Source organism: Mercenaria mercenaria, chromosome 12 (genome assembly GCF_021730395.1).
Source record: "Mercenaria mercenaria strain notata chromosome 12, MADL_Memer_1, whole genome shotgun sequence".
NCBI lineage: Eukaryota > Metazoa > Mollusca > Bivalvia > Venerida > Veneridae > Mercenaria > Mercenaria mercenaria.
Window position 1 is genome coordinate 8,554,972 of NC_069372.1, and position 21,162 is coordinate 8,576,133.

The 21,162-nt window shown below is 34.0% G+C and overlaps 1 protein-coding gene across 2 annotated transcripts in view; it reads left to right on the plus strand.

Annotated features, from left to right (window-relative positions):
• Positions 1-21,162, plus strand: part of LOC123533809 (cGMP-gated cation channel alpha-1-like) — a 78,476-nt gene that overhangs the window by 37,287 nt on the left and 20,027 nt on the right. For both annotated transcript variants that reach the window (XM_053519138.1, XM_053519140.1), the window contains 4 exons: positions 3,504-3,562; positions 3,982-4,043; positions 8,065-8,153; positions 14,970-15,069. In XM_053519138.1, the coding sequence (XP_053375113.1) occupies positions 3,504-3,562; positions 3,982-4,043; positions 8,065-8,153; positions 14,970-15,069 (310 nt within the window). The remainder of the gene's footprint in view (positions 1-3,503; positions 3,563-3,981; positions 4,044-8,064; positions 8,154-14,969; positions 15,070-21,162) is intronic.

A 21,162-nucleotide genomic window follows, 5' to 3' on the forward strand; every position in this document is an offset into this window, starting at 1 on the left:
TAATATTTTCAGCTAATATACATGTGATTCTTTGAGTATGCTTTTCAGACGTTAAATATGCCTTTAAATCAAAATTAATGGGCATTCTAACACGATCCGCAGCAATTGCTAAATAAACATAAAGCGAAATTGCCTATTATGAATCTACGATAAAATATGGTTGGCTGTTACATTTCATCCCCTATGGTTGTGGCATAAGAGATTCTACTTCAGTTCCATTAGAAACGAACTATTTAAGGGCCAAACGGTTGAAAAACAGCATTTCAAAAACATAATATGATATAAAGTCATACTGAATTATGTGTAGGACCGTAAAACACGTTCTGATCTCTACGAGAGAATTCAATTAGCTCAATTATGATTCAGCGGTGACGTCATAAATGTATGACATAAAATATGACGTCATATAAACGTTTAGCTCGTAACTGGTAACACAGGGTCAACTCGCCTAATTTGATGATTCTGTTCATAATTAGTTTGCGAGCTGTTAGATTACTAATTGATAAATACTTCTCAAAATTCTGATAAAAAAGAAACAAATATCTATAAGTTCCATTGGCTATGCAACACTTTCCAACCATAGGGGGTAAATTGTAACAGCATATGACCCGAATGACGTATTGCGCAGAACATGTAGAACTGTAAAATGCGAATTATTTGCGGTGTTAGAATCTAAATAATAAATATGTTCCAATAATTTTATCAATTAATTAAACATGGACAGTCGTTTGGATGCGAATAGTTAAATCACTCGTGCTACGCACTCGTGATTTAATTATTACTTATCCAAACTCCTACCCATATTTGATTAACTGATAAAATATAGGAACAGATTTATTATTTCTTAATTTACGTTTTTCACTAAAATGACGTCTTGACGTTTAAAAACGAACAAATAGAATAATTCGACTCAGTTACTTTATCTGTAACGTAACGTAATAATAATAATAAAACGAACTTCGTGATCAGACGCTGGCTAAGGATAAGGTGCACTTCCCTTATAGTAGCCTAATACTGTCAGATACTGACCTTTTGACTCTGAAATTGTTTGATGAAACAGTAATTACTTTCATCTACCGGAGCCTTTCCTCGAATCCATGTCTATTTCAGTTATATTTTGTTCTAAATACGTTCCTACAAAAATAAGGAAAAGCTTGAATAAATTTTGTCTAGAGTTCACGAGACTATCAAATAAACATCGTAAAATATGACAGATAACGGGAATATTTAAATATTTCCTTGAACTATCTGACTGTTTGACGACTATTTGACGATGATTAGACAAAACGCAACAAAAGTATGTCTTCTCTGTAAACTTCGATAAAATAAGCGGCAACCAAAATTGAAATCATTTGATTTCCCTCTGTGTCTTTAAATAGACATTTACATAACACTTAAAATAAGCGACAACCAAAATTGAAATCATTAGATTTCCCTCTTTATAAAAGTAAGTGTCTTTAAAATTTTATAAACATTAACATAATACTTAGAATAAGCGAGTCATTTGAGTTCCCTCTTTATTAAAATTAGTCTGTCTTTAAACACACATTTTACATCTACATCATTTACATACATATTTAAGAGATTACAAATAGATATTTACATGCATATTGTGTGTAATTATCTGGAATTTATGACGGAAAGCACCTTCACATCTGGATGCTGCTGTTTTATCAGCGCCATAAATATTATGTTGCATACTGTACCACTAGTCTTTATAGTTGTAGCATATTTAAATTTTGGATTCTAACACGGCTCAATTTGATTAGTTTAAACATATTTTATTCCCAGTAATACATGTACAAATTAAATACATACATCATAGTTTGAACAAGATAAGTAGGAAAGTAGGAAAGGATAAGAATGAAAGACACATAGTCTTATAGAATTCTTCTCCTTGCTCAATTTGATTGCCAGTGAAACAAAGAAAAAGGTAAGAAAGCATTATGACGTCAGTTCAAGATTAATTTTCGTTTCTTTATTAAGTACTGTTTTTCGATTTAAAAAAATAACGGTTAAACAAAGCCAAAATATACATATTTGACCTTCGCAAATAATTACGTGACCAGGAATCGATTGACGTTTAAAATAAAAATTAAACTATGAAATTTACTATCCCAGTAAACTCAAACTTTCATTTTTTAACGGAAAAAGTAGTTCATATTAAAACATTTAGTCATTGATGGTCACATTGCCTTTGATGTCAATATGAGCCGCGCCATGAGAAAACCAACATAGTGGGTTTGTGATCAGCATGGATCCAGACCAGCCTGCGCATCCGTTGTATGGTCAGGATCCATGCTGTTCGCTATTAGTTTCTCTAATTCCATTAGACTTTGAAAGCGAACAGCATGGATCCTGACCAGACTGCGCGGATGCGCAGGCTGGTCTAGATCCATGCTGGTCGCAAAGCCACTATATTGGTTTTCTCATGGCACGGCTCACATTATGACATTGTAGTGATTAAGTTCGTGCAAAACCATCTGTAAGTCATAACTTGAAATAAGGGTAAAACTTTCGCACAGATGCCAACAGACACAAAATACGCAAAATTGTTTGTATCCTTGTTGCAAATTGAAGTGTCTCACTTTCAGTGACTAAGTACTCCGCAAATTGACATGATAGCTACATTAAAGAAAGGTTAATAGCTCATCAGAGCGAGACTGACCATTTGAGGGTTATAATTTTCTTGTATAATACTACATCCAGGCTTAAATGATACCCTATGAAACAATACCAATAATGAATGAGCTTATGTTAAACGTTATAATTTGCCTATATATACAACATCTAGGCTAAATGATACCTTAAGATACAATGACAGTGGTAAATGTGGTTAACTATAGGAACAGGACGCATATTTCTAACACATTTATGAGACCCCCATGGCCAAGTGGTAACTGACTTCAAATCACGTGCCCCTGACCGATGTAGGTTCGAGCCTCACTTGGGTCGTTGAATTTTTCGTAGAGGAAGTCATCAAGCTTTCGACCGGCCGGTGGTTCTGTCAAGGTATCAACCCGTGATAAAATAATGCACGGAGGGGCACCTTGGGTCATCCTCAACCACTAAAGCTCGAAAGTCGCCAGATGAGCTATAATTCTGTCGGTGCGACGCTTTAACTAACACATTTATCGCAAAAATCAGAACATTATTCCATCAGATATATTTAAATGACCAACATTTCTTATTTTCTCTCGGAAAAATGCCAGCAGATTGCATTATTTTTATTCTTATGTAATAAAAGATGCCGTTCTTCTCTGTTAAAGACAACCTCGTTTAAGATTATGATCTTCTAGAATATAAACTAATGTCCTGTTTATGCAGAATAAAGTCGGCACTCGGAGCAAATGTCATACCTCTAAGAGAAAGCCATGTTAACAACAACGATACTCACCCAAAGCTAAAAGCATAACAGCATAATCGGTTTATCTAATAAATCATTTCTCTAGACTATTTATGAATTCCATTTGTTTTCTGATAAAATAATGTTTTATTTGCAGATATGTGTTTGTGATTGTGAGCTATTTGATTGGTGTATTCATTTTTGCTACAATCGTTGGTAAGATTCCTCTTATCGTCCATTAATTTCACATGATGACTTTGTTATAATATTATCAATTACATCTCTTGTCGTTCATTTGTTTCTCATTATTCATCTGTAAAAATATTATCAATTCACTGTGATGGTTCCCCTATTGGCGAGTTTATTTACATATCATGATTTGGAATGAGGCATATTTCTTTTCTACGTAGCATTAGGTGCCGGGGACCAGGAAACCAAAACGTTCCGTTCTGGAGCTAAGACTTTTTGCTCTTTTATCTCGGCTTTATTTTAGTATATACGAGTTTAAAAGGAAAACAATCTCTTATTACACCCGCCTTAGTTTTATTTTATGTCTTTAAATATTTAAAACAGGTTGGTGAAAATAACTGAATCAGTTGAACAAGATCCAAATTAGGCATCATTATTCCTTGCAGGTCAAGTTGGAAGCGTGATAACTAACAGAAATGCCAGCAGACAGGAGTTTGAGAGGTTACTGGTAAGTCTTTAAGCTAAAATAAAAAAGAGTAGTTATAAAGGAAAGCAAAACAGTTTAAGGATCGAAGTTATTTATGTTTTAAAAAGTAAAAGATAGACTCCATGGAAGCATTGAGTACAGTAAATACAGCGAGGTCAAAGAAATCCACAAATAGAAACTGCACTGGAAAGGTGTAGCGTACGGGTTAAGTCAAATATTCATCAGCAAGAACATTTTAATTGTATAAAAGGGAGTAGGGAAGAGGGTAAGTAAAATGCTGTATAAAAGTGAGGTGGGGAGGGGATTAAAAAGCAGGGTCAAAGTATCGCTGCTTACAAATAGGATAATAAACATAACATATAAAATGAAAATGGACTCAAAACAAGTTGAAAAAAGGTACGATATATAGATTCCCTAGAGTAAACTGATGATCTGAATAAAAACAGTATATTGCAAAAAGTAAAGCTGGTGGTCATATATTACAGCCTTTTTTAAAACTCTTGTGAGGCACATAGTAAACTTCCACTGACTTGGACTGAGATACTTCCAGTTTGATTTTCGGACTATTATAGGTAGTTCTACAAGGTTAACAAACTCTCTAGGAAAATCTTTTTGGAGCATAGAACGTATCCAAGCCAAATGATACCCTGATTGAGTCTGTTCAGAAGAAGGTTATTAGATGTGCAACGCTTCGCACGCCCCAAAGCACCGACGCAAGCGAAATTGGGTGGTATAAGCGTAGATTAATTAAGTTACAATTTGTCACAAAAAAATCTTTTTTGGTGATGAATTTTAGCCAGTTTGGAGCATTAGTTTGTCGGTTACTTAATCGTCATTACATATTGAAACTCTGTTATCACTATTGTAGAATAATCACAAGTTTTTGAAATGGATTCAAACATGTTGTCGCAGAATAAAACTCTTTATAAGACTAATCTACTGCAGATTGTTTTGAAGAGGTCTCTGAATTGATCAATGACTTTTATCTGGTTCATGGAAAATTAGCAAATTAAGAAATAAATCACTTTAACAGATTAGGCGAGTCACGAAATATTAGCAGTTTTCAACAGATAAGTGAGCATTATGAAATTCAACTTTCTGAGAGGCATTCACAACAATTTCGCACTGCTTTGCACTGTTTTCTTAATACTGAATCTTATAAATACTTGTACTTTGAATAAAAAGAACTTGAGCGAATACTTAAATAGAAAATATTTTCATAAAATGTAAACATGCTTTAGCAGTTTGCGGACAAACATGTGCCTGGTAGGTTTCCAGAAGATTTCCAACAGGTTTCTCTTAAAAACTTTATGTATATAAACGGAATCTGAACTGTCTTAACACTGGAAAAGTCAATTTTTATGACACTCGAGGAATGGAATCCACGGTCTCTGTAAGCATCCCCAATTGTCTATTTGGTATATGGGTAATTCTGAAGAGACGCACTTTTAGACCCTAAAAAGATTCTCTCCGTACTTGGATTTAGTGTTGTTGTATTATATGGTTCTTTGGGATCATGAATCCATTTAATAGATGTGTAATAGAGTTCCGTTTTGGCGTGAGACGTGTTGCACATTTTATCACCTCTCATGAACAGACTCAGTCAAACCGAGATTTGGTAGCATTCTACGATTCCAGAGCAGAGTCTTTTTACAGATTTTATTAAAATTGATTACAAAGTAAATCGACGGAACTTTATCAATCAGCTATTAATACAACATTGCCGTCATTGTCTAAGCATTTCAGAATGATTTATTACTGTAATTGATCTTAAATAGAATATTTGCTGCAGTGAACTGAATCTGTACGGCTATAAGACAACTATTTAGTGTCAGTATAAAATTCGAATAGTTTGCAGATGCCACAGAATCATTTAAGTCCGGAAAAATATAATTGAGCTGGATTTCTCCCTAAGAAAGAAACTTTAAAATATTCCGGTTAACTAGCATAAAGTTTTGCTTTCATTACCCTGATACTACGATTGATATACAACCTCTTGGCTATCGAGGCGGTTAAGGTGAGCACCCGATTCGATTGCGAAAAGTCGTGGTACCAGTAACTCCCTTGCTTGGCGCTCAGTTTTAAAAGGCAATCTGGCCTTACTTCTCTAATACCCTCATGGCAATGGATTAAATCAGGAATGAGATGCTGAGAGTGATTAATATCTGTTGAAGAGCTTGCTTCATAATCGAATGAAATAAATTAGAGTAAACTATTTCTTGGTATAACTGAGCAAAACACATTGAATGATAATGCATGCTTAACATGGCATTCCATGTTTGATATTTTCCTTGTTTTTTTATGCGCGCAACTGTGTTGTTTGTGCCGTGTGGCGGCCGTAAAAAGTCTCCTCGTACATTCAGTCAATGTTGTTATATTTTCATCCTTCAGGGATTGTTATTCGTTGTAAACTCTCGGCCTTCCTGCAAAGGCATTGAGTACATACGGTTTTTGTTCTTAAGGTTTGCTTTTTATATATTTATACACGAGCATGTTTGTGTTTTACATGCCAGAGATTTCCATGCGTGTGGGATTTACTTTTTATTTACACTGTCCCGATGTCTTTGGAACATGGTGGGGATAAGAGTGAGGTTGGGTGCGCACCATAAACCGGTTTAAGTTCCCCAGTGGTGTTTTTGCCACTCACCGTTCCAAGGCGGTGCCCCACTGTGTTCCTTTTTTTTTGTTCGTTTTGTCCTCGCCGTGTGTTTGCTTTGTATGCAAAGGTGTGTGTGTTTTGGTGCGTGCGGCGCGTCTGCGTGCTGGTGTGGTGTTATCGTTTTTGGGGGAGGCTGCGTTTTTGAACAATGGCATTCCCTGTTTGATATTTTCCTTGTTTTTTTTGCATGAATTGCCTAACAAACGGTATGGCTCTCATTAATGTATAGGACGGCGATATATTCCATAAAAGCGACTGATGGACGTGTTTTCCTTATCAGATACTTCATGATTACAGTAGAGAAGACTGTTGAAATAACAATTATGTTGCTCCTCTTGACAAATGATCAGATTAGAGAAAACAAGATACCAAACCGTATAGGATCACACAATCAGCTGTAGAGACAATGCTTGATGACGATGCACTGACTACAATTTCTTTTACCAGACGTTATACAATCAAGCCTAATAATTCATAGTATATCGGATCACATACTTAAACTTAAAATCAATACATAGGCTTAGGTGCAAGGGGGAGAGGGTTAGGGGCAGGCCCTTCCAATTTTGAGAGTTGGGGCGGTATATGATTTGACCATCCTAATTTTTGACCCCAAAACGGTTTTGTTTTCTTAAAAATAACACTAGGTAAAGGAAAATGCCAATTGTAGAGAGTATATAGATGTACTGACTTTGTTCTGTTTGTCAAAAAAAAAAATCAGGGAAAATAAGGGAAGGTTTAGCTGGCCGCACCTCCTCCCCATTTGTCCCCGCCAACTTCACTTCTTTCTCTCCTACGCCAATGCAGTATTAGTATTTCATATTAAATTTGTCATTCATGCTCTTGCTATTGCTGGTAAAATGCTAAATTATCTCTGATCTAGCTTCATTATGTTAGTGCTGTATTTCTGTTTGTTATTTTTAGCGTGTGTCCGAAATGCTGTATGTTTTGTTATTGTTGTCTTCTTGTTTTGTATTTTCGTTTCAACAGAAACCATCCTCCTTCTGTTTCGTTATTTTTGCAAAGCTTAAACGTTTTTATTGGAAGAATAGTGCTAAACTCTTCCTAGGTTCTTAGTGCTTTTTTCAGTTTTGATATCAATATGATGATAGTACACAATTGTTCAAGATTTGTTTTCCTTACATATGAGCGCTTTAGATTTCATCTCTACTTAAGATGTTGCGAATATTGGTTTGGTTTTTCCTGTTTTGTTTTTGTTATACGTGTGCTAAATTCAGTTTGTTTTGCTACCCAAGGACGCTTTACTTGTCATGCCTTTTGTAAGTTATACTTGTGCTGAATGTTTTGTTACCGATAGGACGGATTTTTCATAATGCTTTGTTTTCGTTAATTGGTGTATAATTCTATTTGTTTTGGATTTTATAGGACGGGGCTAAGTTCTACATGCAGATGCACAATGTTCCACCTGACCTACAGAAGCGAGTCCAGCGATGGTATGACTATGTTTGGACTAGGTTTGTATATTTACTACATTCTTAATGATATAACTGATACAGCAGTAACAAATATACGGATTTAGAATAGATAATTTCTGTCTCTGAGATGGGGTTATTAGTTGAGCCCATAAAGCATATATTACTAAGCTGTAGGTTTGTAATTTGTAGATATCTGTTCACATAATATTTGATATAATGCACTTGCAGCCAATGCAAATCCATAGACGCGTTCTACCGTTTTGGTGCAATTTTGCATTTTCTAATTTGATCAGTGATTCTGGAGGCAACATTCTCTATAGAAATTGCTGTTTGTCGAATTTCATTTGTGAATTCTTCATCTCGGCGCCAGAGTTTTGTCCGGTATATAAAGATGTAAAGAGTGTATCCTAAATCACTGTAAACATGATAAATACCAATGATATATATTCATATTATGATATGTATATATTGTATGCGATATCGTTACATACACATTTATAGAGATCATTGTTTCTGTCGACGCCGATGCCTTTAAGTGTTGCCATATAGTGTGAGCAACACATCTTGGTGAACACCATAAATTTGGAACGTTTGAAATGGATAGCATCGTTTAAAAAATAAAAGACTTTGTTTGTTCCAGTGCCATGATAGGGACTGTGAGGGGAGTTGCACATTCCAATATCTGTCATGAACAGACTCAAACCAAACCTGCTATTATTTTGCACGGTTGCATTCTCTGCTTTCAGAGGATCTTTTTGTAGATTTTATTTTCTGCCATTGTCACACGACAGGGTTTCCCCAAAAGATTGCAGTGTAAACGAGTTTCCTTATAAATAAATGAGCCGCGCCATGAGAAAACCAACATAGTGCCTTTGCGACCAGCATGGATCCAGACCAGCCTGCGCATCCGCGCAGTCTGGTCAGGATCCATGCTGTCCGCTTTCAAAGCCTATTGCAATTAGAGAAATCGTTAGCGAACAGCATGGATCCTGACCAGACTGCGCGGATGCACAAGCACTACATTGGTTTTCTCATGGCGCGGCTCAAATACTCATTAGAAGTCATACTAGGATCGACAGTTGATTATCCTTATTCCAGTCGTTTTAAAATCTAAGAAATATCACGCCGAATGTCGATGTAACTCATAATATACAAATTCACACACATACTATTTCGACTCTAATTTTTCACAGTATATCATTTAGTTATATTAGTTAGTCATCTTAGGGGAACTAATATGTTGCAAGAATAAAGACTTTCACGACACTGTATAGCAGACAGAAACAAAGCAGAAAGATGTACCAGATGTGACCGCCTAGCTTATTATATTGCAATTTTAGGTGATTTTCAGATATCTCTGCCACAAAAACTTACAAAACTGTGAAAGTTATTAGTCTGCATATTGTTTAAAATTTTATTTGTTCAGGCAGACATTATTTCTATAAGTATTTTTTTTGCTTAAATATTTGAAATGTTTCTTATTACAAAATTTTTCTGTTATAATGCTGGAGTTTACATCTTATTAGGTTAGCTCAATAGGGAGAGCGCAGATCTACGGATCTCGTGGTTGCGAGTTCCATCCCCGGGCGAGGCATATTTTCTCCGTGACGATTTGATAAAAGACATTGTGTCTGACATCATTTTTCTTCCACCTCTGATTCATATGGGTAAGTTGGCAGTTACTTGCGGAGAACAGGTTTGTACTGGTACAGAATCTAGGAACACCGGTTAGGTTAACTGCCCGCCGTTACGTAACTGAAATACTGTTGAAAAACGGCGTTAAACCCAAAACAAAGAAAACAAACATATTGTTCACGGGATATATTTTCAGCAAAACGATTGTTTTGAGAACGTAGAGGGTTTAATCTCGGGCCAATGTATCAAAACCTTTTCGTTGCCCTACTTTGTTCCTTCTTCTTCTATGTGTACCCAGCACATATACTTTTGCATGTTTCTGTTATGGCATGTTGTCTGGATGGCGGTGTTCCTTTAATGAATGTGACTTTTTGCTGTAGTTATGTCATAAGCAACGCAAATTACAGGTCGTTTAATTGTTTAGAGAGTAGTTTATAAAGAGAATATTAGTTACAGTAAGTTAAAATTGCAAACATCAACAATAACACAACTTAAATACACCTGTGTAGATTCAGTCTTTTCTATTGCAAGACCATGATACATAAGTACATAAACATTCAAATGTAGCATTGCCAATGTTACACCGTTGCGCAGTCGCTAATTGTGTATTCCAAGAAGACACTGAGGTATGAAACACCAGACTTTGCTCTTCCGTCTTCCATTTGACTTTAATTCTAGACACTATTGCATTATCTACTTGGGTAATTGCTCTGTTTTCCGATGTGCAGTAGATTTGTCCGTAAAATGCAATTCTGTATGCTATTAGTAATCACCTTTCTGTTCGTAGACTTTTCTTTCACGGGATTGAAGTCACAGAAGAAACAGAAAATTGAATTTCAGACCACTTTGTCATGACCCGTTTCAAATAATCCAAGTTGATTTCCTATTGACATTGTTTCTAACTCCTGTCATTTGATGTCATTTGATTCAAACTTGAAATAAATCAAATCACTCGAGGCTAGGTGATGTTATTTATTTAGGAACGTACGTCCTTTAAAGAACTAAAACACTAATGGTAAAAACAGTTGAAGAAAGCTTTCCCTAAAATGAATATTTCGAGTTTAAACAGACTGATTTTGTGATAAAGACATATATCCTACAGGAAATGTCACGTTACAACAAACTGCAACCCCGTACCAGTAAATCAGTGTGTGTATGGGTTTGTACATGATAAACATCTACACAAAATTACGTAGACAAAATAAAACATATAACACAATTACTAATTCTAGAGATGGATTGTCATAAAACGTCCGTGCAGGCTGACTATGGTCTACCCTGTTCGCTGTTCAGTCAGTAAATTTTCAGTGAAGATCCCTTCGAATAATAAATGGTATTGCCCAAACTGAATGATGGACCAGTCCATTTTAGAAATTTAGCAGGCTGAAGGCTAAGACATTGGCAAAATAGCATATGACGGTTAGCTGTTTTTGTTCAATATATATATTGGTTCCATTCAGTTTGTATGATCTGTTGCTATATAAACGATTTAGGATGTAAAATATGGATTAGCCATATTTATCAGTGTGGTCAAGTTTGTCACTAAATTTAGGCAGCAATGATAAATTCGGAAGTTGATGACCTAAGTACAACGTTTAGCAACTTTTCATTTAGCGATACATTGAACAACCTCTACTGAATAGAATAAGATGTGTATATCAGTTAATGATATGCAGAATTGTATAATTGGGCTTTATTTAACACTATTTTGGCTTTTATTTGCTACTTGCCCCCAAAAAGTGCCAAAATGTATTTTTATGTCGACATTTAATGCACTGTTTTGACAAGACCAGATGAAACAGATGAAATAAATCTAAAATGATGAGGATATAAATGTCGGAATAAAAAGCCTAACTTCTATGTGTGTTGAGATTGTACTTATAACTATAAAAAGCATTCTTTTGCATCTTGCGCCAACAAGACTTATCTAACAATACAATTTTAAACTTTTTTTCTGGTATGAAAAAATGCTTCTTGTTTGGATGCCATTTTTTTCCTTCTCAAAAAGGTTTGTGCGTGTTAAGGTTATAACACACTAAATAGTTGTTGTTCTTTATTCTATATAAAATTGACCTAATTCCAATGACCGCAGCACACATCAGGATCCATTTTAAATTTCTGTAACCTACATTTTCTTGAAGAATATTGTCATTACTAACTAAAAATTAAAAGAAAAGTGGGGGTCATGTTTGCAAAATCAGCTAAAAAATGAGACCCCAAATTATACTGGTGGTGTATGATCTACGTTTCCATGAAAATTTTTGTAATGTTGTTATTTCATTATGAAAATGCTACCTACATGTCAAGCATAGATCTGTCATGTGATTTTAGCAAAAAAATTGCAAAGAAAATAAGGAAAATAGCTCTACAGAGCAAAAAAAACTGAGGACTATTTGTATCCGCCATTATGCGGCTACCATTTTTTTTGCGCCATTTTTCTTTTTAGTGTCTGTATGCCTTAAGGGGTGTGAGGTGAGTGTGGTCGTGTTGTCAGAGAATGATTTTTTTTTCATATTGTATGTATTCGTGTTTGTATGTACATGGCAATTATCTTTCTGTCGTTATTAATTAAATTACTTGTATTGCATATAAAACTTTTGCGCCGGAACAACGACACACTTTGCTTACCAGAGGCAAATATAAGAAAATTTCTTTTTTTAATAAATCAACTTAAAGAGTTATACTAAAATGAATAATCCAGAGTATTTTTAAAAAGCAACGTGGCGTTTCTTTTTGGATATTTGTTTAAGAAATTAAGAATACAATTTTGATTTCTTCTTCTTCTTTATTTTCAGATACAATTATAATTTTCTTGTCGGCATAGAAGACGTTTTATCTTAGAAATAAAAGGTTGACAATGTTCTAATACACTAGAGATGTAGGTTAGATGTTATTGAAAATGAGAGTACGTGTACTGCTACTGGCAATATTAAATTTAAAGTGAAACATTAAGAGCAAAAATGTGCGAACTGGAATTATTCTTTTGGGAGGTATTAAACGAGGTTTAAATTTTTAACGAATTGCAATTCAACAGTTAATTCATTAAACTAGTCAACTTGGGAACAATATGTCACTTAAGTATTTCAAAAATATTAATAATGATTGTTTGAAAAACTCTCTTTTATTTCATTTCCTCACGATATTTACACGATCATCACTAAATGGTTTTTCGGTCGCACTTCGTGATAAACTGTAATAAGCTAATGACATTTTCTCCTTTTTTTACACAATTGTCATCTCCAAGAAAAGATATAAAGAAAATAAATTGAAGAACATTATGTGGCACTTTACTCCCGCAAAAAGATAGAAAGCATTCAGAAAAAATCGTGAAAATTCAACATGTCACTGTGGAGCCATATGCGAAGATGCTGAGCATTACTTTTTTCAATGTCCAACTTTTAACGAATAACGCATAAATCAATTTAGGTTGACACGACATTTTCATCCTTTGAACTTGGACTGTTTGTTACTGGGAAAACATGTGTGGTACCAGAGGAAAATGAAGAACTATTCATCGAAGTTCAAAATTATATTAAACATACTAGTCGTTTTGAATAGTGATTGGATGTGTATCATTAATAGTCCTTAATTACATCCCTCGTGACTCTAAAACTCGTTTTTAATCCTTGCGGAAACTGGCATCAACTTCTTCAATCTGTCCGAGCTATTTTCTTCTTTCTTATAAGGTCTTTAAAAAATCAAAACATAAATGTTGCCCATTTACATTGTATTTTGCTCCTTTGGGTTATGATTGTCAGTCGATCAACTTTTATAAGTTTTTTGTTAGGGGAGGGCATTCATTAATGTTGCAAGAACTTGTTGCTCAACCCTTTTTGCTTTACTTCTTTATGCTGTGTATATGTTCTGTTATTGTAAATATGTATAGAGCAAATAAAATATGATTAAACTAAATTTAGACAAAAAAAAAAAAAAAACAGCAGGAAGTGAAGCTGTGATAGAAGCGTTAATAAGCATTTTATTTCTTTCGGACACTTTATTGTCTTAAAAGCTATTGTCTGTACTTGTATTTAAGTATAGATACGCGAGAATGGGTATGAGATTTCAGACACAATAATGCAGCATTACTGAAAAGTCTGTGCTGTTGCTCTCTGGTAAGTCGTAAGTCACGGCTTTATTTCATATGCTAGCAAATAAGTAATAACGAACCTGTTATTGATGTTATTACATACTCATCTAAAAAATTTCAATTGTATCGGGTGTGTGACGTCATTTGTGACGTCAGTTTCATGTATGCCGTCGCGTTTAAAAGTTATCTAACGACGATATTTTTAAATTCCCTCAGGCTTAATAATAAACTTGAATCATTTATGTAATGATTTTAAGTGTAGATGCGTATGTAATAAAAATATTATTAGATTTGCATCGAGAAATATGCACTCGTTCTTTCGCGGAATAAAGTCGCGCAATATTTCCGCTGCAGAACTCATGCATATTTCTCGAACCTAGTCCCAATCCGTGACTCTAGTTACCTCCCCTGACGGTCCGTCCACAGAATGAAATGAAAGTGATAATTACGTCACGAGTTGGACTATCTCGAACCTATGATTATAACCAGCCGTACTTTGATCATATACTATCGAGATTAGTCTACCACGTGAGCCAACCTCAATTTTTAATATTGCAAACTTTGTACCTCATGAAAAAGTTCCAAATTTATTGTAAAAGTGTTTTTATTTATGCTTAATGTTAAGGGATTATTTATAACCGATATACTCTCTGCAGCAAAAGCAAAGGCAGGCAGACAACAACTTTGAAATTAATCGCAAAAGTTATATATTTTTCAAACTATCTCAATTGTTTGATATATCCATTTAGTGTTTTAGAAATCGAAACTTTGAATCGTATATTATGCAGTCTGTCCGAACTGCATGATTTATCAATTTAATTTATCCGAAATCATGTCAGTTATAACAAATGAATCTATTTTCAATATTTTTTTCAGGCAATATTAATATTTCGTTCCATTTTTCAGGGCTCTTCTGAACTGTATCAATATTATTTTTTATATCCTGATTTCAGGTTCGTTTCAGTAGTTTTGTATTTTCTTATCTTGTTTCAGGGTGGTCGTCTCAACTGTATCGATATTGATATTTTAGGGATTTTCTCAACTGTAACGATATTGAAATTTAAAAAAAGTTGTTTTCAGGACTTGTTTAATCTTCAGTTATTTCAAAATTAATTTTTGTATAATTTTTTCAGGGGTCGTCTCAACTGCAACGATATCAACTCTTTAGGCTTGCTACCCGATAAACTCAAAACAGAACTTGCTCTTCATGTAAATCTAGGTACACTCAAAAAGGTAATCTTCATTTCTTGAATTTTATGAATGTTTGGTTTTCATTTCATCCTATATTAGAAATATCTTTACAAATTTTTTTAAAAAAAACAGTTATATCTTTTGCTGTTTTGAAATGCATGAACTAACATTTAGAATGTTAACTCAGTAGTTAATTTCTCTTATGTATATGCATGTATTATATATCGTTTTTATGGTTATAATGTTGATTGGTTGTGTTCCATTCTTCCAAGGGATCTTCTGTATTGTATAGATTTGATTTCATTAATCTACATAATAAAACCCTATGTGTCGCGCGGCAGCCATGAAAAGTCGAGATAGGCTCATCGTTGTTAGTTTACCGTACCAAGTTTTGATGGTGTGCAGTTGGCGGTTGTTGCTTCGGGATTACTGCTTTGTCCGTCCGTCCGTTCGTCCTTTCCCGTCCGTCCCGAGCTGTTTTCCGTTAAAACATATATCGTTTTGAAACCGAAAACAAATTACATTTGACTTCTGTTTTGACAAAATTATATCCTTTTGTTACGTGAAAAAATCCTAAAATCAACATGTTTATTTAACGTTGCATACTGAAAGATGTCAGTAAATTAAAATGAGGAGCTGAAGAATCATCATAATCATTGTTTAGTAATTTTTTTTTGTTGGATTTAACGTCGCACCGACACATGATAGGTCATATGGCGACTTTCCAGCTTTAATGGTGGAGGAAGGCCGCAGGTGCCCCTCCGTGCGTTATTTCGTCACGAGCGGGCACCTGGGTAGAACCACCGACCTTCCGTAAGCCAGCTGGATGGCTTCCTCACATGAAGAATTCAACGCCCCGAGTGAGGCTCGAACCCACATCGATGAGTAAATAGTTATAAATATACATACCCTTTCTATACTTATTTTTCATATGTTTTAACGTATTTGATTCAAGATTAGATCAGAAAAAACTCACTTTTTGAATGTATACTGTATAGTGAATATTTTTTAAAGCACACAATAGGCGTCATTTGCTTCTGGTCGTGGAGTTAGTTAAATGTTTTTAATCACTGAGTTAAGCTTAAAGGCCTAGATTTTGGCAGTGGGCCAAGGGATTTCTGTCTTCACCAGCACAGTTGGGGGCTAATGACCATCACAGTATGGTTCCAATAAACAAGGGTCAATGTTTATTGGAGAGTCAGTCTACCTTACAAGTGTATCAATTAGTGAGAAGGGCAAACAATGAAATTTATTTTAAATTGATATATAATTGATAACTTTTAAAGTTATATTAGTTTTTTTTTTTTGGGGGGGGGGGGCATTTCTATGTGAAGAAAAGTATTTGTTGATCAAACACAATAATAAGATAATCAGAAACTTATTTTCACAATAATGAAATAATGATAAACTTACTTAAAAAGTTTTATTTTTTCAAGGTCTGTCTGGAGAATTGTGATATTTCAGAAAAATGTGACTTTCACTCATCTATGTAAATAGCATTTGTCTAAAAATTGAAAACAGTATGTGCATTTCTAAGTTACAAAGCAAAGCATAAAAAAGTCACTTTTGGCAACCTACTGAAAAGAAAATTCAGTATAGATGGAACACAATAATTTGAAGTTCAAATAATGTTGATTACATGAATACAAGAAATCCAGTTTCCAATTAGAAAAATATTGTTTGTCAGCACAAAGAACTCATGAAGTTTTCACTATACTTGTATTTTATTATCATTATTATTTTCAATATTATTACTGTATCATCCTTTATGTAATATAATAATAATAATAATTATTTTTTATTATTTTTATTATTATTATTATTATAACATTTAAGTAATAGTTATTATCATTTATATAATATCAAAATAATAATTAATATTCTTCCACATTTCACTGAAGAAAAATTAATTTTTTTCAACTCCACTGCACACATCTTCATAGTCTAGGGGTCCCTGCTGTGCTAATTGCCCTCTAATCAGTTACGGTTACATAATTGCTGATAAGCAGAACAGAACAGAACATATCTTTTATTGTTGAAACTGAAGTACATGCTCTATTTCATTGCCACATTTACAATGATATAAGACAGGTCCTGTTTACTAAGGCAATATCAATAGAAGCAAATTTTACCAACTTTTCTGATGTGGAAAAGATAATTTTTATTATGTCCAACCAGGAAATGATAAGGTGTACAGCCAAAACCTGTCATGATATTTTACAAAGAAGAATTTTATGTCTTTGTAAATAAGTAGTCATTTCTTAATACATTGATGTTTTCACTTAATTTTATTTAACCCTGAATACATTTTGCTAATCAAACCAACATTAATCTGATTAATGTTGGACCAGATTTCTTACACACATTTTCTAACTGTTGCATAGTAATGCCTGTTTTGCGTTTTCAGTAAATGGGGGATGTTGGTAGCGGTAGGTGGTCATAGCATGTAGCCAATTGTCAGGTTATTAAGAATCATCGTTTCATTTGTTTTATTTCCCAGTGATTACTGGAAGCAAACATGACCATCCATTTCCAGCTTGACCATCTGGCCTGCTGTGATTATCTCTCAGTCAGGAACATGTACTATACATGTATACTATATATTTGCAATGAACAACAAAGTACATTAATATACTTACTGGTAATTGTCAAAGTAGCCAGTATGTACCCAGCCAGAACACATGGGATCAAGGACCAAACTGTTCACTAATATGTGAGATATTTCCATTTTATGTTATGGATTTCAAGAACAATTTCTACAGAGACGAATATTTAGGTTTTTCAGGGTTGCCACTTAGTTGAGAAAATGAAATTCCCTGACTTTTCACTGACTTTTCCCTGACTAAACCGTACTTTTCACTGACCGATACCACAATATTTTTTCAGCCTCTTCCTCCCCTACAGGTATCCAATCCATGCTTTTATATTCATTTTTCTTCAGATATAACAAACTTTAATTAACGAATACAAAAATAACTTAATAACAAAATTGATTAAACACATTTAAATTATGTTTGTACACAATTACACCAAAATGTGTTTGGAAATACATATAAATACTGATTGAAGACAACCATAGCCACTGAATATTTTAAAAAGCGACTCAGAATTTCATTTTTCCCTGACTTTTCACTGACTTTTCTAAAATTTCATTTTTCACTTACCATTATCAAGATTTCCCTGACAATTCACTGACCTTGAAAAAAAATCATTTTTCCCCGACTTTTCAAGGTAGGTGGCAACCCTGTTTTTACCAGAAATAGTTTGTTCTCATTATTGTTTATTTGACAGTTTATTCATCTTTTTTTCAATTAATACCCAGTTTTGAAAATTCCAAATTGACCTACGGAGTTGCCATTAATAATCCAGTACATGTAACGCTGTAATTAATACAGCTACAAGAATAAAATGTGAAATGACCTCTTTTGAGGTGCATAATGACACTATTTTGAGAGCAAGAATATGTGACTGTTACATTGGTCTTTTACATATTCAAGTATAGTTCAGTACATTGTAATTATATAGTATAACTGTAATTTACCAGAGTCTGAGTGCAGAATGTGGCTCTCAGTTTGAATAATTACATCTGGACACCTCATGACTAGTAAACCAAGCAAAAAGGTACCAAAATTTATTTTCAGTACACTTATAACATTTCCATAGGTCTTTCTTATCTACATTTGCAATAGCGCATTTTGTATATTTTAAATTCGAGTGTTGAGTGAGAGTAATTTTTGTTGTAATCCCAGGCCAGGTTTCATACCAACACATTACATGGTGTCCACTTTGAGTGTACAATGTATTGAATTCATTCTATGGATTTTATTCTGCAAATTTATTCTAAAATAAAATTCATAAGAACTCACTTAATTATAAAGATACAAAATTTGCCATCATAATATTGTAAAAAGGAATACCAAATAGTATTGCATTATTAACATGGACACGGAATCAAATGCCTACCAGTCGGTGTGATTCCACTTCAAAGGTTGAACCGCCCCGTCTCATCCTCAAAAGTATACGTCGACTTATTTATTTATTTTATTTTGTTGGGTTTAACGTCGCACCGACACAATTTTAGGTCATATGGCGACTTTCCAGCTTTAATGGTGGGGGAAGACCCCAGGTGCCCCTCCGTGCACAATTCCATCACGAGCGGGCACCTGGGTAGAACCACCGACCTTCCGTAAGCCAGCTGGATGGCTTCCTCACGTGAAGAATTCTACGCCCCAAAGAGGTTTCGAACCTACATCGATGAGGGGCAAATGGTTTGAAGTCAACGACTCTAACCACTCGGCCACGGAGGCCCCCACGTCGACTTATGATCTAGTACGATATTTTGATTTAACTTAAAAAATGGTATAAACGGAACATTTGCAGACAGCGCACATAACATTTACGATTTGATATTGACCAGCGTAAACACACGACCGCAAAGAATTCATAGCGAGAATGATATTGCAAAGAAAATATTACAGCAGCAAAAATCATCGTTTCCTTAATCTCTTTTTATCTTGAAAAAAGAAAGGACAGATAATATCAAGTCAAACCATAAAACACATGTAATGGTAATTAATATGCAAGATAAATATATCTGGCTGACCACTAACTGAGTATCCAATTTGCAGATGACTATTAATTATTGACATGCTGGAGTGCTAATATGTTTCCCTGGGAAATGAACATCCCCCTTTAAGCTAAATTTTATGGCAGTTTTTATCTACAAAAGATAAGCGAAATGGATTCAAGTTTTAATTATGTAAAATATATCAAATATGTATAGATTTAGATTACAATAGTAGATGTAAATATCACATAGGGGATTGAATTTGAGGGTATATGTTTATCCTTTAATATAATAGTAATAACCCTTTTGTGATAGCATACAATATGGGTTTTTTTATAAGTGCAATATAATGTGGAGTTTGTTTTATATGATATAATCTCTGATATAAATTATATCATGATATATAGTCTCAAGTAACTCAGTATTGAGTGGCAGCATTAAATATGTTTTAAGATATTATATGTAATACAAATATGTACTGTGATTTTATTTATGTATGCTGATGAGACTTGAATTAAATAAAAAAAAAATTTATTTCACCCAGGCATTTTCCAATACAACAAGGGGAATATAACACAATGTTGATATAACAAAAATCTGAATGGTTCCGGTACAGGAAAATATACAAATGTAGCAGTTATGACATAACATATAACAAGAATTTCAACATTGAGTAAAATAAACATACACTCAATATTACTGATGGTGAGCAGGGGTACATTTACTATTAGACGGTAAGGAAACCAAAAATAAATTACATTTAGTTTACTTTTGACAGAAAGATTTAATATCTAGAATGGATGTCTATTTGGGATGAGAGTGGGACAATGCAATAGAGCGCTTGATACGCACCTGCATTATATCCCTTCGCTGCGAGAAGTAGTTCATACATGATAGTGAAATGTATTATCAATAATAATAAAAACTCAAGAAAAAGGGAACATTTTAAACATAGAACAGTTTTGGAAATATTTATATTTATATCCAGTTTAAATAAGGAAATGGGTTTTTATTATAAATGTGTTAGGAGAATTGATCGGTGCTGCATGTGAATATCGATTATTTCATGCGTAAAAATTTTTACAACCCAAAGAAATGTCATTCATTAATTTGGGCAGTATTATAAATGACAAACATTACCGGTACTAGTAATAATACACTTTTGTAGTACTTCAACGTTTAATTACTTAGAACTGTGGAGATATACGGGAGAATTAACAGTTGATATTTAGCAATCATTAACATTGTTAATTTAGGTAAATGGGGAGTACTTTAGGGTTTTTAATTATAAATAAAATGGGTAGGGAGAATTAACCATTTTGCGCATGAATACCGTGGATTTAATTTTCCGTGTCTTACAACTCAGAAGATTGTCATTCATAGACTAGATTAATGAAACAAACACGTGTTGACAAATGCGATACAAGAAGGATTAACATTTCCAAGGAATATCTTAAAAACAGTAACATTATTATCTGAAAAACAGTAACAGTATTATGGGATAAGTTCCCTGATAGGTAAGACATTTTTTCAGTTGTAAATGTTGGAGTTATTGTTGAACCCGCTAC